Source organism: Plecotus auritus, assembly GCF_963455305.1.
Source record: "Plecotus auritus genome assembly, chromosome: 1".
In the NCBI taxonomy this organism is placed as follows: domain Eukaryota; kingdom Metazoa; phylum Chordata; class Mammalia; order Chiroptera; family Vespertilionidae; genus Plecotus; species Plecotus auritus.
This window is the reverse complement of record NC_137770.1, coordinates 218,248,564-218,262,899: the sequence shown is the minus strand read 5'-3', so window position 1 is coordinate 218,262,899 and position 14,336 is coordinate 218,248,564. Positions and strand designations below refer to the sequence as shown.

The window sequence follows — 14,336 nt, the reverse complement described above, 5'->3', positions numbered from 1 at the left end:
TTTATAAGTTACACAAACACAGTAAACACCAAACTAAATGCTTCTTTTATGAATTGAATTTGGCTAGCAAGGCTGACAATTTGCAACCTACCATAGATGGATCAATTGACAAATTCCATGTGCAAAGGGACTCTGAATGCTGTCTTTTTCACTGTTGTATCACCAGCTTTTAGCATAGTGTCTGACAGTTGATGTTCAGTAAATACTTGAGGAATAAATGAGTGAACAAATGAATGAAGTAAATGTCCACAGATCTAATTTTCTACAGCCTGGCTTTTGCAAAGAGTTGTGTAGTATAGAGAGGTTCTTTGCTTCAGCGAGAACCTGAATCACATATATTCTCTTTACCAATTAAAGAAGATCCATATAAATTAAAGAGGTAGACTTCACACACTTTTAAGAAAATTAAGAAAACAGATGAAAAGCTAACATTGTCCCCAGAAGAAATAGCCTCATTATTTAGGGGGGTTATGAGGTTCAAATCAGAAAATAAAATTAATGTATATGAATAGTGTCAAGATCTACATTTTTGTAAATGTTTGTACAATTCATTAGCACCTTCTCAAAGTTTCCAAGCCCTGAGCTTCCCAATTATTTGATGCCCCCATTATACTTCAGAAACCTTGCACTAGTCTATGATCTCTCCATGCTGCAGTTCCCTTTGCTTGGGGTTGTCATAATAACCCTTCTTTCTTCTTGTTTTCCCTGTCTGTTTCCTCCTTTGGGGTCTATATTTCAAAACATAGGGTAGTTAGGTCCATAAATTCTTGGTTGAAACACCGATTCCACCATTTATTAGCTGTTTGATATTGAACTAGTTACATTACCCTAATTCATTCCTAGCATCATTATCTATAAAATGAGAATAATATATATCACATTTATATTATTATAAAGTTAAAAGAGATAATAGGTAATGTATATGCAATAACCAGTAAATAGTCAGCAAATGACAAATGTTAATTGTTCTTATGATTATTCTACCAGAACATTCTAAAGCATAAATCTGACCTTGACTATTCCTACTTAAAACCTCCAGTGATTTCCAGAAGCTCATATCTGCATAGTACTGTATGTAATTTTATTTATAGTCTGGCTTCAGTTTCCCTTTACACCTTCATCACCCACTATCCCTACCTCCTTGGTTTATATCCTGCTCAGTCTTTTCAGGGTTTAGCTATTCAAGCAGACCAGTTTTTTAAGTCTCTAGGATTTGGCACATGTTGTTCCCTCCTTCTGGAATACCTCTCTCTCCCTGCTCTGGCAAAAAAATTTCTCCTCTGAAACCATATCCTACTTCTCCCTGGTAGAATTAACAGCCCTCCTGTCACCATAACACTGTCTAGAGATCTATATTTAATTTGCTTATATTTTTATCCCTCTGTCTGATTTGTAAATTTCTCTAGGACAGGAATCCTCTTTAATGAGCAAACACCTAGCCCAGGACTTCCCTCCCAACTTGTGCTCAATGACATTTATCGAATTGCATTGTTTGAATTTAATTTAATTCACACAACTGTTGCTCCTACAGAAACCCAATCTACTTGCAAACAGAGGTTAGAGCCTCTGGGTGTTTCAGAGCCCCTTCTGGGTTACTCTATACGAGCTAACATACTGGCAATTTATGAAAGATATTTTCCTCACTAGAACCTAGAAGAAAAGTGGAACTTGGGGCCAGTGGCCCTAGAAAAAGGATCGCCTGCCCAGAGATGCTGTCTCATTGCTTGTTTCCCCCTCCCACCTCCACCCTAGGCTGCAGAGACTAAAAGGGGGAGGGAAGAAAGGAAGCGGAAAAAACTGACCCGCCCCTCCTCTTCTCCCTCCCACAGAGAAGGGCTACTCTAACAGGGATGTCTTAAAAAGCCTCCCAGGGGGACCAGATTCTTGGAGTCCTCAAATATTCCTGGGTTTCCTCTGCCTTTTCCCTTCTTCTCTGGCTTTCCCTCTTCATTCACTTCGTTCTCCACCCCACCCCACCGCCAAGCTTTCCTCCCTCCCCCTTCCCATCGCACACACACACTGGCGACCAGAGAAACGCCCTCTCTCCAAACTCCCAGTTCTAGGACCACTGTGACTGTTAACGAAAGGTGCCAATCACAGGCAGCCTTAGCCAGATGCCTGCGAGTTGAGTTAAAAAAAAAAAAGGCAAAAAAAAAAAAAAAAAAAAAAAGGCAGGTTGAGGGCATAGAGGAAAAGAACATAGCAACCTCCAATCCCAATACACATGCACGTAGGATTCCCAACAAGCAAACAGCAGGATATCTCCGACTACTCTGAGGACACAGAGCACCACAAACAGGAACTTTAAAGGGATTGAAATCTGTTGCCTGTTCCACTAGGAATATTGTTTGCAAGGCACAAGGTGTCTTTTGGTGGAGAGCACCCTCTGCGCATGCGCAGGTCCATTCGGGAATTACTGCCCTGCCGCCGACTAAGTTGCATTCCTTGAATCTTCGCCGAAAAGACAATTCTTTAATCAGAGTTAGTAATGTGGACAGTGCATAATCGAGAGAGTTTGGGGCTTCTCTCTTTCCCTGTGATGATTGCCATGGTCTGTTGTGCACACAGGTGAGCTATTTTTTTTTCTTAGTGTTTTTCTTGTTACATGCTTGCTGGATCATGTAGCTTGTTATTTGGGGGTAGGTGTGCCTATCTATTTTTATGTCTGCTCGCAGTTTGTGCTCATTCTGAATACGGTCCCTACTTCTTCCCTTCAGCGCCAATGAGCCCAGCAACATGTCTTACGTGAAAGAGACAGTGGACAGATTGCTCAAAGGATATGACATTCGCTTGCGGCCGGACTTTGGAGGTAAAGCTTCATCTTTTTTCAACCTGTAACCCACACCTAGTTCTCCTTTCCTGACAAAGATAAATGTCAGAAAAAAAAGCATGTAATTTTCGTAAGCGTGCACTATGCCCTACGCCTTGGATACACACATACACACACACACACACACACACACACACACACGCACACGCACACGCACACAGGATCCCTCCAGTAGCAGGTGGATGAAACCCCAGGCAGAGCCAACCTTACCTCGGCCCGACACACCCTCTGCATAGTCACTGCATCACGCGTGTGCCCACACCTGTTTTCCCAAGCTGTCCCCCGCAGGAGGGATGGGAGTACGGGGAGCCCATTCAGAATGTAGTAAGTGCCAAGGAAGCCCCTGTCCCCTCCCCAGTCTGTCGCCACTCTGAGAATATGCCCATAATACGTCCCATCTCCCCCGGCAGGGCCCCCCGTGGACGTCGGGATGCGGATCGATGTCGCCAGCATAGACATGGTTTCCGAAGTGAACATGGTGAGTGGTCTCAGGACGGGCTCAGCGGCTGGGCTTACGCAGATACGAAATGGACCGGTCCCCGTGCCCTCTGCGTTTCATTGGCGGTCATCTCGCCCCGGCCACGGGAGTCCCACTCCGCGTGCGCTCCCCACTCTGGCACACACACACCCTGTGGCCCCTGGTTTGTATTTTCAACACACACCCGGGCTACTGCGGTGTTCCGGAGGAAACGTGCGCGGCACTATTTGGGGAAAGACGGGTGACTGGCAGCTGTGGATCGGGTGGGGCGGAGTCTGAGCGGTACTTGAGCAGGGTTTCCTTTGGTGTTCCGATGCGGAGGGCACCATCTGCCGGCGGTAGGCGGCCTGCACTTGGGTGTTCGGACCCTGGTCCGCAGCCTTCTTTTCTCCAGGTCGGTTTCCGCATCCTGGAGCCGGACAGACTCAGTCCCAGCACAGAGTACACAAGCACCCAGAGGAGGTTTCAGTGTCCCATCCCTCTTTCCAGGCTCTAGCACACCCTGTGGCAGGAGCAACAGGCTGAGACAATAGTCCGTGCTTGCTAATAAGAAAGTGCTCAAGCCAGCTTCTGGGCAGGCTCATATTGTTCCCATGTGGTGGTTGATGAATTTGCCTTGTTGCATTTTGCAAATTTAAGATAAAACAGAATGACTTGGATTATTGCTTTGTTTTACCCTGGAAACTTAAGCATGCTGCAAAAGCCTGCTGATTAAAAGGATGGTGGAAGGAAGGGGGTGAGAGTAACAGCGCAGTCCGTTCATTTCAAAGGGTTAATATTTTATTGTTTTATTTTTTTCTCCTCCCTTTCTGAAGCTATTGCAAAAATGGATTGAAATCATATCTGTCAGTTTCTCTATTGTCTGGTTTCAACCACTGAGGGGTAGCAGTTTTCTAGTTGTTAGAGTTTCTAACTGTTGCTTCCGGTAAGGCAGGGGGGAAAGCCTGTTGCTTTTCTAGAACCAACCACCTAGGGAACAGCTAGATCTAGGTGAGCAACATGTCATTTTTTTCCGCTTGAGAAAAAAATATTGTGGCAGCAGAAATTTAGAGAATCTGAATAATTTAAAGACTAAAACCTTTAGGGATTTTATCCATCTATAGTTGTAAAGGCTATTGAAATAGTCTTTTCATTTCATTACTAGTGTGCCATTCTGTTTTAACATGCTAAGGTTTAAGGATTTTTTAAAGATTTGGACAGGAAGGAGAAATATGTTTATAATCTACTGAATATGATTATAATAAGTGTGACTATTACATTTCTGTATTTTACAGTTGTAACTTACCCAACTTTATTTTTTTTCTTTTTAAAATTGATTTTTCAATTACAGTTGACATGCAATATTATATTAGTAACATTGTGATTAGGCATTTACATACCTTAGGAAGTGCTCACCCCAATAGTAATTTACCCAGATTTAAATAGCTTATTTAAAATACTATTTTAAAATAAGTTATCTAATTATTGTATTGGAAAAAGAAAACCAATTTTTAAAAAGTAATGCACAATGAATATTTTCTGATGTGGAAAAGATTTTTAATAGACTGACTTATTTAAAATATTTTGTTCACATACATGTCACTAAAACAAAGCAACCCAAAACACAATGTTTACAAAGATTGGATAGCATAACAACATGTGTACATATGCAAATCATACTCAATCTATGCTATTGCAACTAAACAAACTAGAAAAAAACGAGTAATTTGTATCATGTAGATAAATAATAATATTTTATTCTTTTATTTGGCACCTTGTAAGTACCCACATAGGTAATTTATAAAATAGGAGAAGATTAGGGGAGCTCAAAGGGAAACAGTGCCTTTGCCGGCAGTCAGTATTCTGTTTGGCACATTATACTTTTTAGAATTGTAAAAAATGTATAATTCTGTTGACTGTATTTACAAACACCTTTTCAGGTGTTTTTTTTATTTTTATTTGAATTGGAAAGGTTCTATTAACCCAAACAACCACCACAACAAAAAAAGCTCTGTATTGAATCTCATATATAAGCTCAGAAAAATAATTTAATTGCGGTGCCACTGGAAATAGCTCCTAATGATGGAATAATACAATCTATTTACTCACTGTGCCATGTGTATATATACTTGCTTTAAAAAATATTCACTGAGCAAGATAAATCAATGAAAAATACATTCTATTAAAATACGAATTACCTTTCCACAACAGTGTTAGAGCTATATGGGAAAATAAAAAGCACTAGCATTGAAAAATAATAAAACTTGATTTGCTTATTCTTCTTTGTTTCTCTTTTTAATGAGAGCTACCAACAAGACCCAAGGTTTATTTGATCTTTTCTCTGACAAAACATTGAAATGAATAGATTGGAAATAACTCCAAGAATAATGGAAACAAAGAGGAATTTTAGGATTGAGGGTTCTGTATAAACACAACCTGGATGGATGGTTGACCCTGGTTAAGAGAATGGTCTATAATATGCTTTGGTTTTTAGATAATGTAAGTAGAGGGGAAATGTCTATGGGAAATAACACTATTGCTTATTTTATTAATCATGTCTTAGTAGCCCGATGGACAGTAACTTTTGAAGTTATGTAATAGGAAATATTCACCAAAATTAATTTAAAAAATAAAAATGGACAAATAATAAAATAGCTTTAAGGAAAATTCAGTCAAAAATTCATTACTAAAGCATTGCTCATTTTTATATTCTTATTCATTATTGTTATTATCCACCCATTCCACAGCTGGGAAAATGACATGATAAGCATACATTACATTAATGGGTTTGAAACTAGGTTATGTTAATTTTGTTATTTTTTAAATTATTATATAGTTCCATATTGGTTTATAGCATTGTCTGTTTTAAAGACTAGCATAACATCAAAAATATTTTCTGATTTATGTACTTCAAAATAGAAAATATTTTTCCCAAATAAAAAAGTAAAATAGACAGCTTTTACAGTCAATGATCTCTGCTATCCAGAATCGTAGTTACTGAGCAGTGAATGCAAAACCTCTGTAGAATAATACTAATGCAGAAAAAAAATACTTAAGAGCAAGGCTTTTCTTTTCAGGAAATAATATTATTGATTGAATTAAGAAGGATTTTCTTCTGACATCATGTGATATATTGTGTATGTGCCAGTGACTATAAACCACTGTGATTTCCATTTATTGTTATATTAACCTCTCAACAATTTCTGTCAAGCCATATACCTACACACACACACACACACACACACACACACACACACACACACACACACACTTTCTAGGATGATCAAAAATGAACAGGAGGCAGTTGGGACAAAAAAGAGACAGTAGCCTCCAGAAATTGCCTTAAAGTAACCACTAACATCTCCTGATATAAGCCCAGTGAAACACAGATAACAATAAGCAAGTCCTCTCTTTGTAGTAGACTGGGGAAACATGATATTAACTACATGCAAAAAAGTGGGTGGACTCTTGTATTTCATATTTCAAGGACTTTTAAAGAGGTGGCTTCTTTTGACAAGGTAGGAGTTCCAACCACAGAGCTCCCTGACCCTGGTCTAAAGACACCATGGCCCAAGTGACCACTCCCAGAAGACTTTACATCTATTGAGTCCTAACTTAAAGTAGCCATTCCCAGTAATAGATGACTGACAAGTATTTATTTTCTTTCCTTCCTTCATGTATGGATGGATGCAACTGTGAATTTTCTTATAGACATTATAAATAATAAAAACAACCAAAAGAAAAAAAAAACAGAACTAAAGTAAGTCAACTGTATAAATAATGCCTAAAAGAAAAGCAAATATAATTAACTAAACATCAGTGTTGTGAAAGTCCACTGTTGTAATATTTGATTCCAGGTTTCTGGTACACACTTCAGTTTATCTCTAATTACCATCATCTTGGTAACACAAAATAGTAACCACCTGTCAGATTCACTCCCCTCCCCACCTATTTATTCAAATCAGTGTTTCTCTAACTTTTAAGTGTATCTGAATCATTCTGAACTTTTAAAATATTAAAATGCATATTCTAAATCAGAGATCTAGGATGGGGTTGGACATTCTGCATTTTTAACAACTCTCAGAGATGCCAATCACTGGTATGTGGACACAATTTGAGCAGCAAAGGCTGCAGTACATTATTCTGAGATTTAGCATTATTAAGAAATGAACGTCTTTTTTTCTGTTAAGTTTCTCTAGGAATGGTATTATTCCAAGGTTCCAGATTAAGTCTCAAATTAATTTCCAGGTAGTTGAACGTGTAGCTGTGTTCAAAAGGGAAATTTAGTTTAGTAATTGATGATAAGCAACGAATAAAGGCAAGAGCCTGGATAACGGGGCTTGACTTAGACTACTAAGCAGCCCTCCTAACTGTGTCAATACTTATGAGTCAGCCAACCTTAAATGATGGCTGTGAAAATATTGCCAAGCACTGTCATTCTGACACTGCCATCCTGCTGCTTTACAGAACACCAATGACTTCTCTTCTTCAGAACAGAGAACATTGCAAACTGTTTTTGCCCCTATTGAGGCACTTGCAATAGCTTTGTAAAATAGCCTAAACATACTTTTGCTGCTGTCAGTAAATTCTCTGAGGTTATAATAGAATTCCTTTGCAAATAGAGGAAATAGGTCAGTACCATTTAAAGGTAGGAACAGATATTAGCAGTTAAATAACATTTTCTCTTATAGGAGTAATCAATCAGGTCTCACTTTTAGGTGCTGGGTTACAATATTATACCACCTGGAAAAGCTGACAGAGGAAAAACTTCCCTTTGCCTTTCTGTTTGGAGAGAGCATAAAGATGTTTTCATGCCTTAAGCCACTTCTAAGCAATCCTATCCAGATTTTTAGGACGTTGAGTTCACATTTGAAAGCCTTTGTTCTTAGGATCACAAGGCCACACTGGGTATTAAAATGTGTAATACAATAGTAACATTTATTGAACATATCCTATGTATCAAGTATGGTTATTAAATAGTTTTTTTTCTTTTGTATTAGTAGCTCATTTAATCCTCTGTTTAAGGCTATGCAGTTATTACGAGGTTGAGAGAAGGAGACTTTGGTTGAGAGAGGTTAAATAAGTTGTTCAAAAGATATATAGCTGGTAAATGGCAGAGCCAGTATTTGAAACCAGGCAGCCTTACTCCAGGAGCTGGTTCCTATCTGCTAGGTAACTAAAAAAATATTCCTGGAATTTAGGTTTGGAACCTTGAGTGAGTCATTTGACTTCTGTGAGCCTCAGGTGTCTCCTCTGTAAAATGAAGGTAAATGACATGATTGCTAAACCTATTTCTAATTCAGATATTCAATGATATAAATTTAGACCATTAAAGAGTTTAGATTATCAAAATCAAGATTCTTCCTCTCCATCTTATTCTCTAGTTGGAGTCCATCTGTACCATTTTATTCTCCTGTTATATGTGTCAACCAACAAGTATTTATTGAATTACCACTGAGTACAAACGATGATAGTCTCCTGGGAACATAGCAGCAATTACTGCAGGCAATTCAGGCTTCTTGAATCACCATTTTAGTTGGTCATGGCATTATCTTCCTTTTTTCTCCTACTTAAACAGATCCCCAAAGGCGGAAATGAGAAATGTTGGCTCAATAGTCTTCAAAATGAGACTTGACTGATGCTTGGTTTATATCGAATATTGGAACCAGGACCAAATTAGAAATATTTCTGTCTGATATTGTCCATTGTATTCAAACTGGGAACATTGCTCTACTACTGCCAAACTAATACTTTTTTCAACACTTAATGTGAAACAGAAGGAAACTGTTATTTTCTAGGACTGGGATACCCTAAAGGATTTACCTATTCCACCTAAAATCTTTCCTTCAGATGGTCTGGTAGCAAGGGTCTCTTAACTGCTATCAACTGAATATCACTTAGTATCAATCCTGTGTCTGATGCTTTCTGTCTTGGCATGCCTCCCAAAGTCTTAATAGCATCCTCAAAACACATAAATGAAAACTTGCATTGCCCAGCTAGCATGGCTTAGTGGTTGAGTGTTGATCTATGAACCAGGAGGTCATGGTTAAATTCCCTGTCAGGGCACATGCCCGGGTTGCAGGCTCGATCCCCAGTGGGGGCTGTGCAGGAGGCAGCTGATGGATGATTCTCTCTCATCGATGTTTCTATCTCTTTCTCCCTCTCCCTCCCTTTCTGAAATAAATAAAAACTGCTCTATATAAAAGCCTAAGCAACCGTTTGTTCAACCATTTGACTATTCAACTGGTCGCTATGACACGCACTGACCACCAGGGGGCAGATGCTCAATGCAAGAGCTGCCCCCTGGCGGTCAGTGTGCTCCCACAGTGGGAGTGCTGCTCAGCTGACCGAAGGGCACCAGATGCCAGGCTCACGGCTGGCGAGCACAGTTGTGGCATCGTGAGCCTCTCCCGTGGACACTCCCCCTGTGTGCCCCTCCCCCATCTGGACCAGGACCAGGATTGGGACCAGCATCAGGACTGACTGGGTGTGAGCCCGCAGCCGCTTCTCATGGGCACGCCGGTATTGCCCTAGGACGTGTGCGAGACTGCAGCAGAGTGTCAGAGAGCCTACTGAGCGGCGGTGGCAGGTGCAGCGGGGCCAGGATGAGCAGGAGCAGTGTGGCACCCGGCCCGAGCTCAGGCTCCTCCTGGCTGCCTGCCACTTAGCACACTACTATATCCCTCCAGGGATGTTGGACTGCCGGTTTCGGCCCAATCCCTGCAGGCCACGCTGAGGGGTCTCTAGTCTATACTAATAAATGGCTGATATGCAAATTGGTCAGGATGCCCTCACAGTAACAACCGAACAGCAGGCTGCGTGGGGTGATAAGGCTGGCAGAGGGGTTAGTGAGGGACGACCAAACGACTGAACAGCAGGCTGCATGGGGCGACCAGGTTGGCAGGGGGGGCAGTTGGAGGCGACCAGGCCGGCAGAGGGGGGGAGTTGGGGATGACCAGGCCGGCAGGGGGGGCAGTTAGGGGCGACCAGGCTGGTGGGGGGAGCAGTTTTAGGCAACCAGACTGGCAGGGGCCAATTGGGGGCGACCAGGCTGGCAGGGGAGGGGGTAGTTAGGAGTGATCAGGCAGACAGGCATAATCAGGCAGACAGACAGGTGAGCATTTAGGAGTCAGCCTTCCTGGATTGTGAGAGGGATGTCTGACTGCCAGTTTAGGCCCAATCCCCGGGATCGGGCTTAAACCGGCAGTCTGACATCCTCAAGGGGTCCCAGACTGGAGAGGGTGCAGGCTGGGCTGAGGGGACCCTTCCCTCCCCTGTGTACGAATTTTGTGCACTGGGCCTCTAGTATATATATAAAAAAGAAAGAAAACTTGCATTCTCAAGGAAGGTAAAGCATTTCATAAGAAAAATGGTATTAAATTTTTCCAAATGATTTATTTTAATAACTCAAACAGCATTATTATCCTTGAGGATAATAGGAAGATGGATGAATATATGCTTATAATTGATTACATGTTAGTACAGAATTTCCCCATAAACTTTTTCAGAGCACTGAATTTTATTTTTTCATAAAACCACCATCCATCGAGTTTCTGTATTTTAGAATACTCCTGTTTTTAGCAGATTGTGCTTTCATGAAATCTCTTAACTGCTATCTACTGAAAGAAGTCAATAGTCAGTAGTAAATAACAATCCATTGCTTGGCACTTGACAGAAATGCTCAAGAAAGGGTTTATAATTAATCTTATCAGAGCTGATAACTTAGAAGGCTAGCCACAAAAAAGATGTGTGGGTTTCTTTCATGAGCCTAGTTACCTCATTTTCATAGTCGGTATTTTTTTGCCAATAGTTATTTCTGCTACCCCTTCATTAAGTGCCTAAGGTAGTCCCACCCTTGCAGCTCCAATAAAACCCATCATCATATTGTATATTTAAGATTAAAGGCCATTTTTCCAAGAGCATTCCTTCCACTACCCTTGTGAATAAACCAGATGAGATGTCCTGTGGCATTTACACTCTTTTAAAAATATATATATTTAAATTTTCTATTCCAGAGTGAAGATTTTTCCCCCTTTGAAAGATTTTGAAACATCCATAGTTAACATGGTCTTGGGGTGTTTGGGTCCATCACATGCTTATAGACAACTACAGGCCCGGTGCACAAATTCGTGCATGGGTGGGGTCCCTCGGCCTGGCTGGTGATCAGGACTGATGGGGGCCAATGGGGGCCAGCCACCTGGCTGGGGAGGGACCGTGGGAGGTTGGCCAGCCAATCCCAATCAGGCCGATTGGGGCTGGCTGGCCAACCTAGACAATTAGTCTTTTTTCATGGCCTAAACTGGGCTCTAGGGATGGAAATATGACCAAGACATGCCCTCTACTTTCAAGTATTTCACAGAGTACAAAACAATGTATACATGAAGTTATTTTAGGACAATGTGGTAGATGCTATGATAGAGACAGACAAGTCCAGGATCTTGTGGGTGCACGGAGGGGTGATTTCTCAGGCATGGTGAAGGGCTAATGCTTGACATGAATCTTAAAGAGGTTGAATAGTCCGTACCATGTATAGGCTACAAATGAACAGAAAAACATTCCAAACTGAAGGAAGGGCATAGGCATTAGCAGGTGTGCCTGAAAACAGCATGGAGTGTTCTGGGAACTACAGGTAATTCACCATGGTGAGAAACTTAAAGGCCATTGGGAAGATTGTCAAGAGATAAGACAGAATTCTAAAAGCAGAGTAAAACCATGTTAGTGAATGTTCTCACTTATATAAAAGAAGCCTCTCTAGAAACATATATATTTATATATTAGTATAGGCATTGACAATATCTGGAAGAATACACAAGAAATGAGTAACAGGGTTTCTCTTAGAAGTGGACCCAGGACTAGGAGAATGAATTGGAGGGATACTTATAGTTCTTTATATATCTTTTTGAATTTTTTGCTTAAAAATGTTATATTGACCCCCTCCACCCTGCACCCACCCCTCCCATGCCTTCACCATTGCCTGTCCATTGGCTATGTATATATGTATATATGTTCCCCTGTTAATCACTTCCCACTCACCCACCCACCCTCACCTTTCTTCTGAGATTCATCAATCTGTTCTATGCTTCTCTGTTTCTGCATATTGTTATAAGGTACTTCTGGGAACATTGAGGTAGAATAGTAGAAATTGGAACTATCCTGAGAAAGTCTAGTTCCTTGGTGACTCTTATAGTTCTGTTCACAAATAAGGCAAATTGTCCAGAGAGAAATCCTGGGCCCATAGATGTGGTGGCTGAAATGGGCTGGTTAGAGATATGGAGAAAGGGTGCTGGCCAAAGACAGCGACTACAGTGCAGTCAACTTTAATCTCTAGCAACATTGTCCTTTATCTAGGAAGACCTGGACCCTGACAGGATTGAGACCAAACTTTTCAAATTCCCCCAGAGAAGTGATCTTTATATTCTGTTTCACTTGCCTTTATAAAACCATAGAGGTGGGGAAAATAGATGTGTGGGGAGCCCACTTAGATAGCACCTGCTCTCTTCTCCATGCTGTCCCTAAAATGATTCCAAGCAGTGAAATCAGTGTGAGTTCTCATATAAATTGTATTTGGGGGTGCGATGAAACGGTATAACAGCACCAGTGTGGCCAATAGTGTGCCCAGAGAAATGAAGCCTAGCTTCTAGGAAGTTAAAAAGAGGCTCCCAGTAGCTTTGCAGAAGAACTGAAACAATTGAAAAGCTTGGTGGGGATGATTTTAAACAGGAATTCTCCCCGCCCGTCCCCCCCCCCCCCCCCACAAAAAAAAAAAAATGGTCTCCTAGAAAGGATATCTATTTAAACAAAGGAAGAGATTGTTTTATTTCATTTAGAGAAAGAGGCAGAGAAGCAGCTCAGGGAATATGTTCAAATAAAGAGAGTTAGTAGGTAGCCGTTAGCAATCAGCTGTTCCATCCCTACCTCAACTGAGAAGGAGCACAGGTTTAAGGCCCCTTGGATATAACAGAAAAGTCAGAGGCTAGAAGCCTGGCTCCCGTCGCTGAAAGGATTAATCAGGCAAGTTGCTAGGAGTATATCCTGCTTGAATGAGAGGGTTTGTTTGGGATATGGGGATAGATTTGTTGAAAGCTAGGGCCCCTGCCTACTCTAACCCTCTGTGACTCATGGGGAGGTTTTTCTTCTTCTGATCTATTATTTTCAGGGTGATGATATACAGTTCTCTAGTCAAGAGAAACAGTTTTGTGGTTTTCAGAGAGACAGTTCAGTGACATTTATTTGAAATCCTTCCTGTGCCTAGAATGTTTTTTCATGTCAGAGGCCATCATTTCTCCCTCCTGCAATCCTCTCCCACCCAAATGCATCTAGAGCTACTTCAAAACCCACAGGAAGTCATCTTTCTTCTGCAGAGCCTTTTCTGTAGCCACACTGGAGAGAATTCTGCTGGAGAACAGGTATTAGGCAGATGGAAAATCAAGACCCTGAAAAGACAAAAGACTCACTGTAAACAATGATCATCTTTCAGCATGCATAAGGTTTTTACTTATTAACCTGTCCTTTTCTCCCACACGGTATAAGCTCCAGGAAGTTTAGGATTGTATTTTTATGCTTTTTATGTAACTCCTTGCATATTGCAGGGACTTAATAACAAAAAACATTTGTTATGATTATAAAATAATTTTCTATGTTTTTAAATGCCATAAAAAGAGTAATAATGGCATTTAAAATTTTAATTCTGGAATTAATAGTTTCTCTGTCAGGTCTACCTTATACCTTCATCTGTAATTTTCTTTTATGTTGATCATGAATCATGAGCTGTTTCCATAGAAACAACTTCATCACATGGCACAGCTAGTTTCACAGACACAGTCACTTCATGACAAATATCATGGCATGCCTGTGTGCGTGTGTGTGTGTATGCATGCTTGCACTTCTTGACTTACAGTGGGGGTATCTTCTGACAAACCCACCCTCAACTGAAAATAGCATAAGGAAAAAATGAATTTAATGCACCTAACCTACCAAACATCATAGCTCAGCCTAGCCTATCTCACATATGCTCAGAACACTTACATTAGCCTGCACTTGGGAAATTAT

The 14,336-nt window shown here is 40.8% G+C and overlaps 1 protein-coding gene across 1 annotated transcript in view; it reads left to right on the top strand.

The window, feature by feature from the left end:
- Window positions 1–2,388: 2,388 nt before the first annotated feature.
- GABRB1 (gamma-aminobutyric acid type A receptor subunit beta1) overlaps window positions 2,389–14,336 on the top strand; it is a 378,953-nt gene continuing 367,005 nt past the window's right edge. The window contains exons 1-3 of the mRNA XM_080663833.1: window positions 2,389–2,568; window positions 2,718–2,809; window positions 3,241–3,308. Of these exons, the coding sequence (XP_080519959.1) occupies window positions 2,489–2,568; window positions 2,718–2,809; window positions 3,241–3,308 (240 nt within the window). The 5' untranslated portion in view covers window positions 2,389–2,488. The remainder of the gene's footprint in view (window positions 2,569–2,717; window positions 2,810–3,240; window positions 3,309–14,336) is intronic.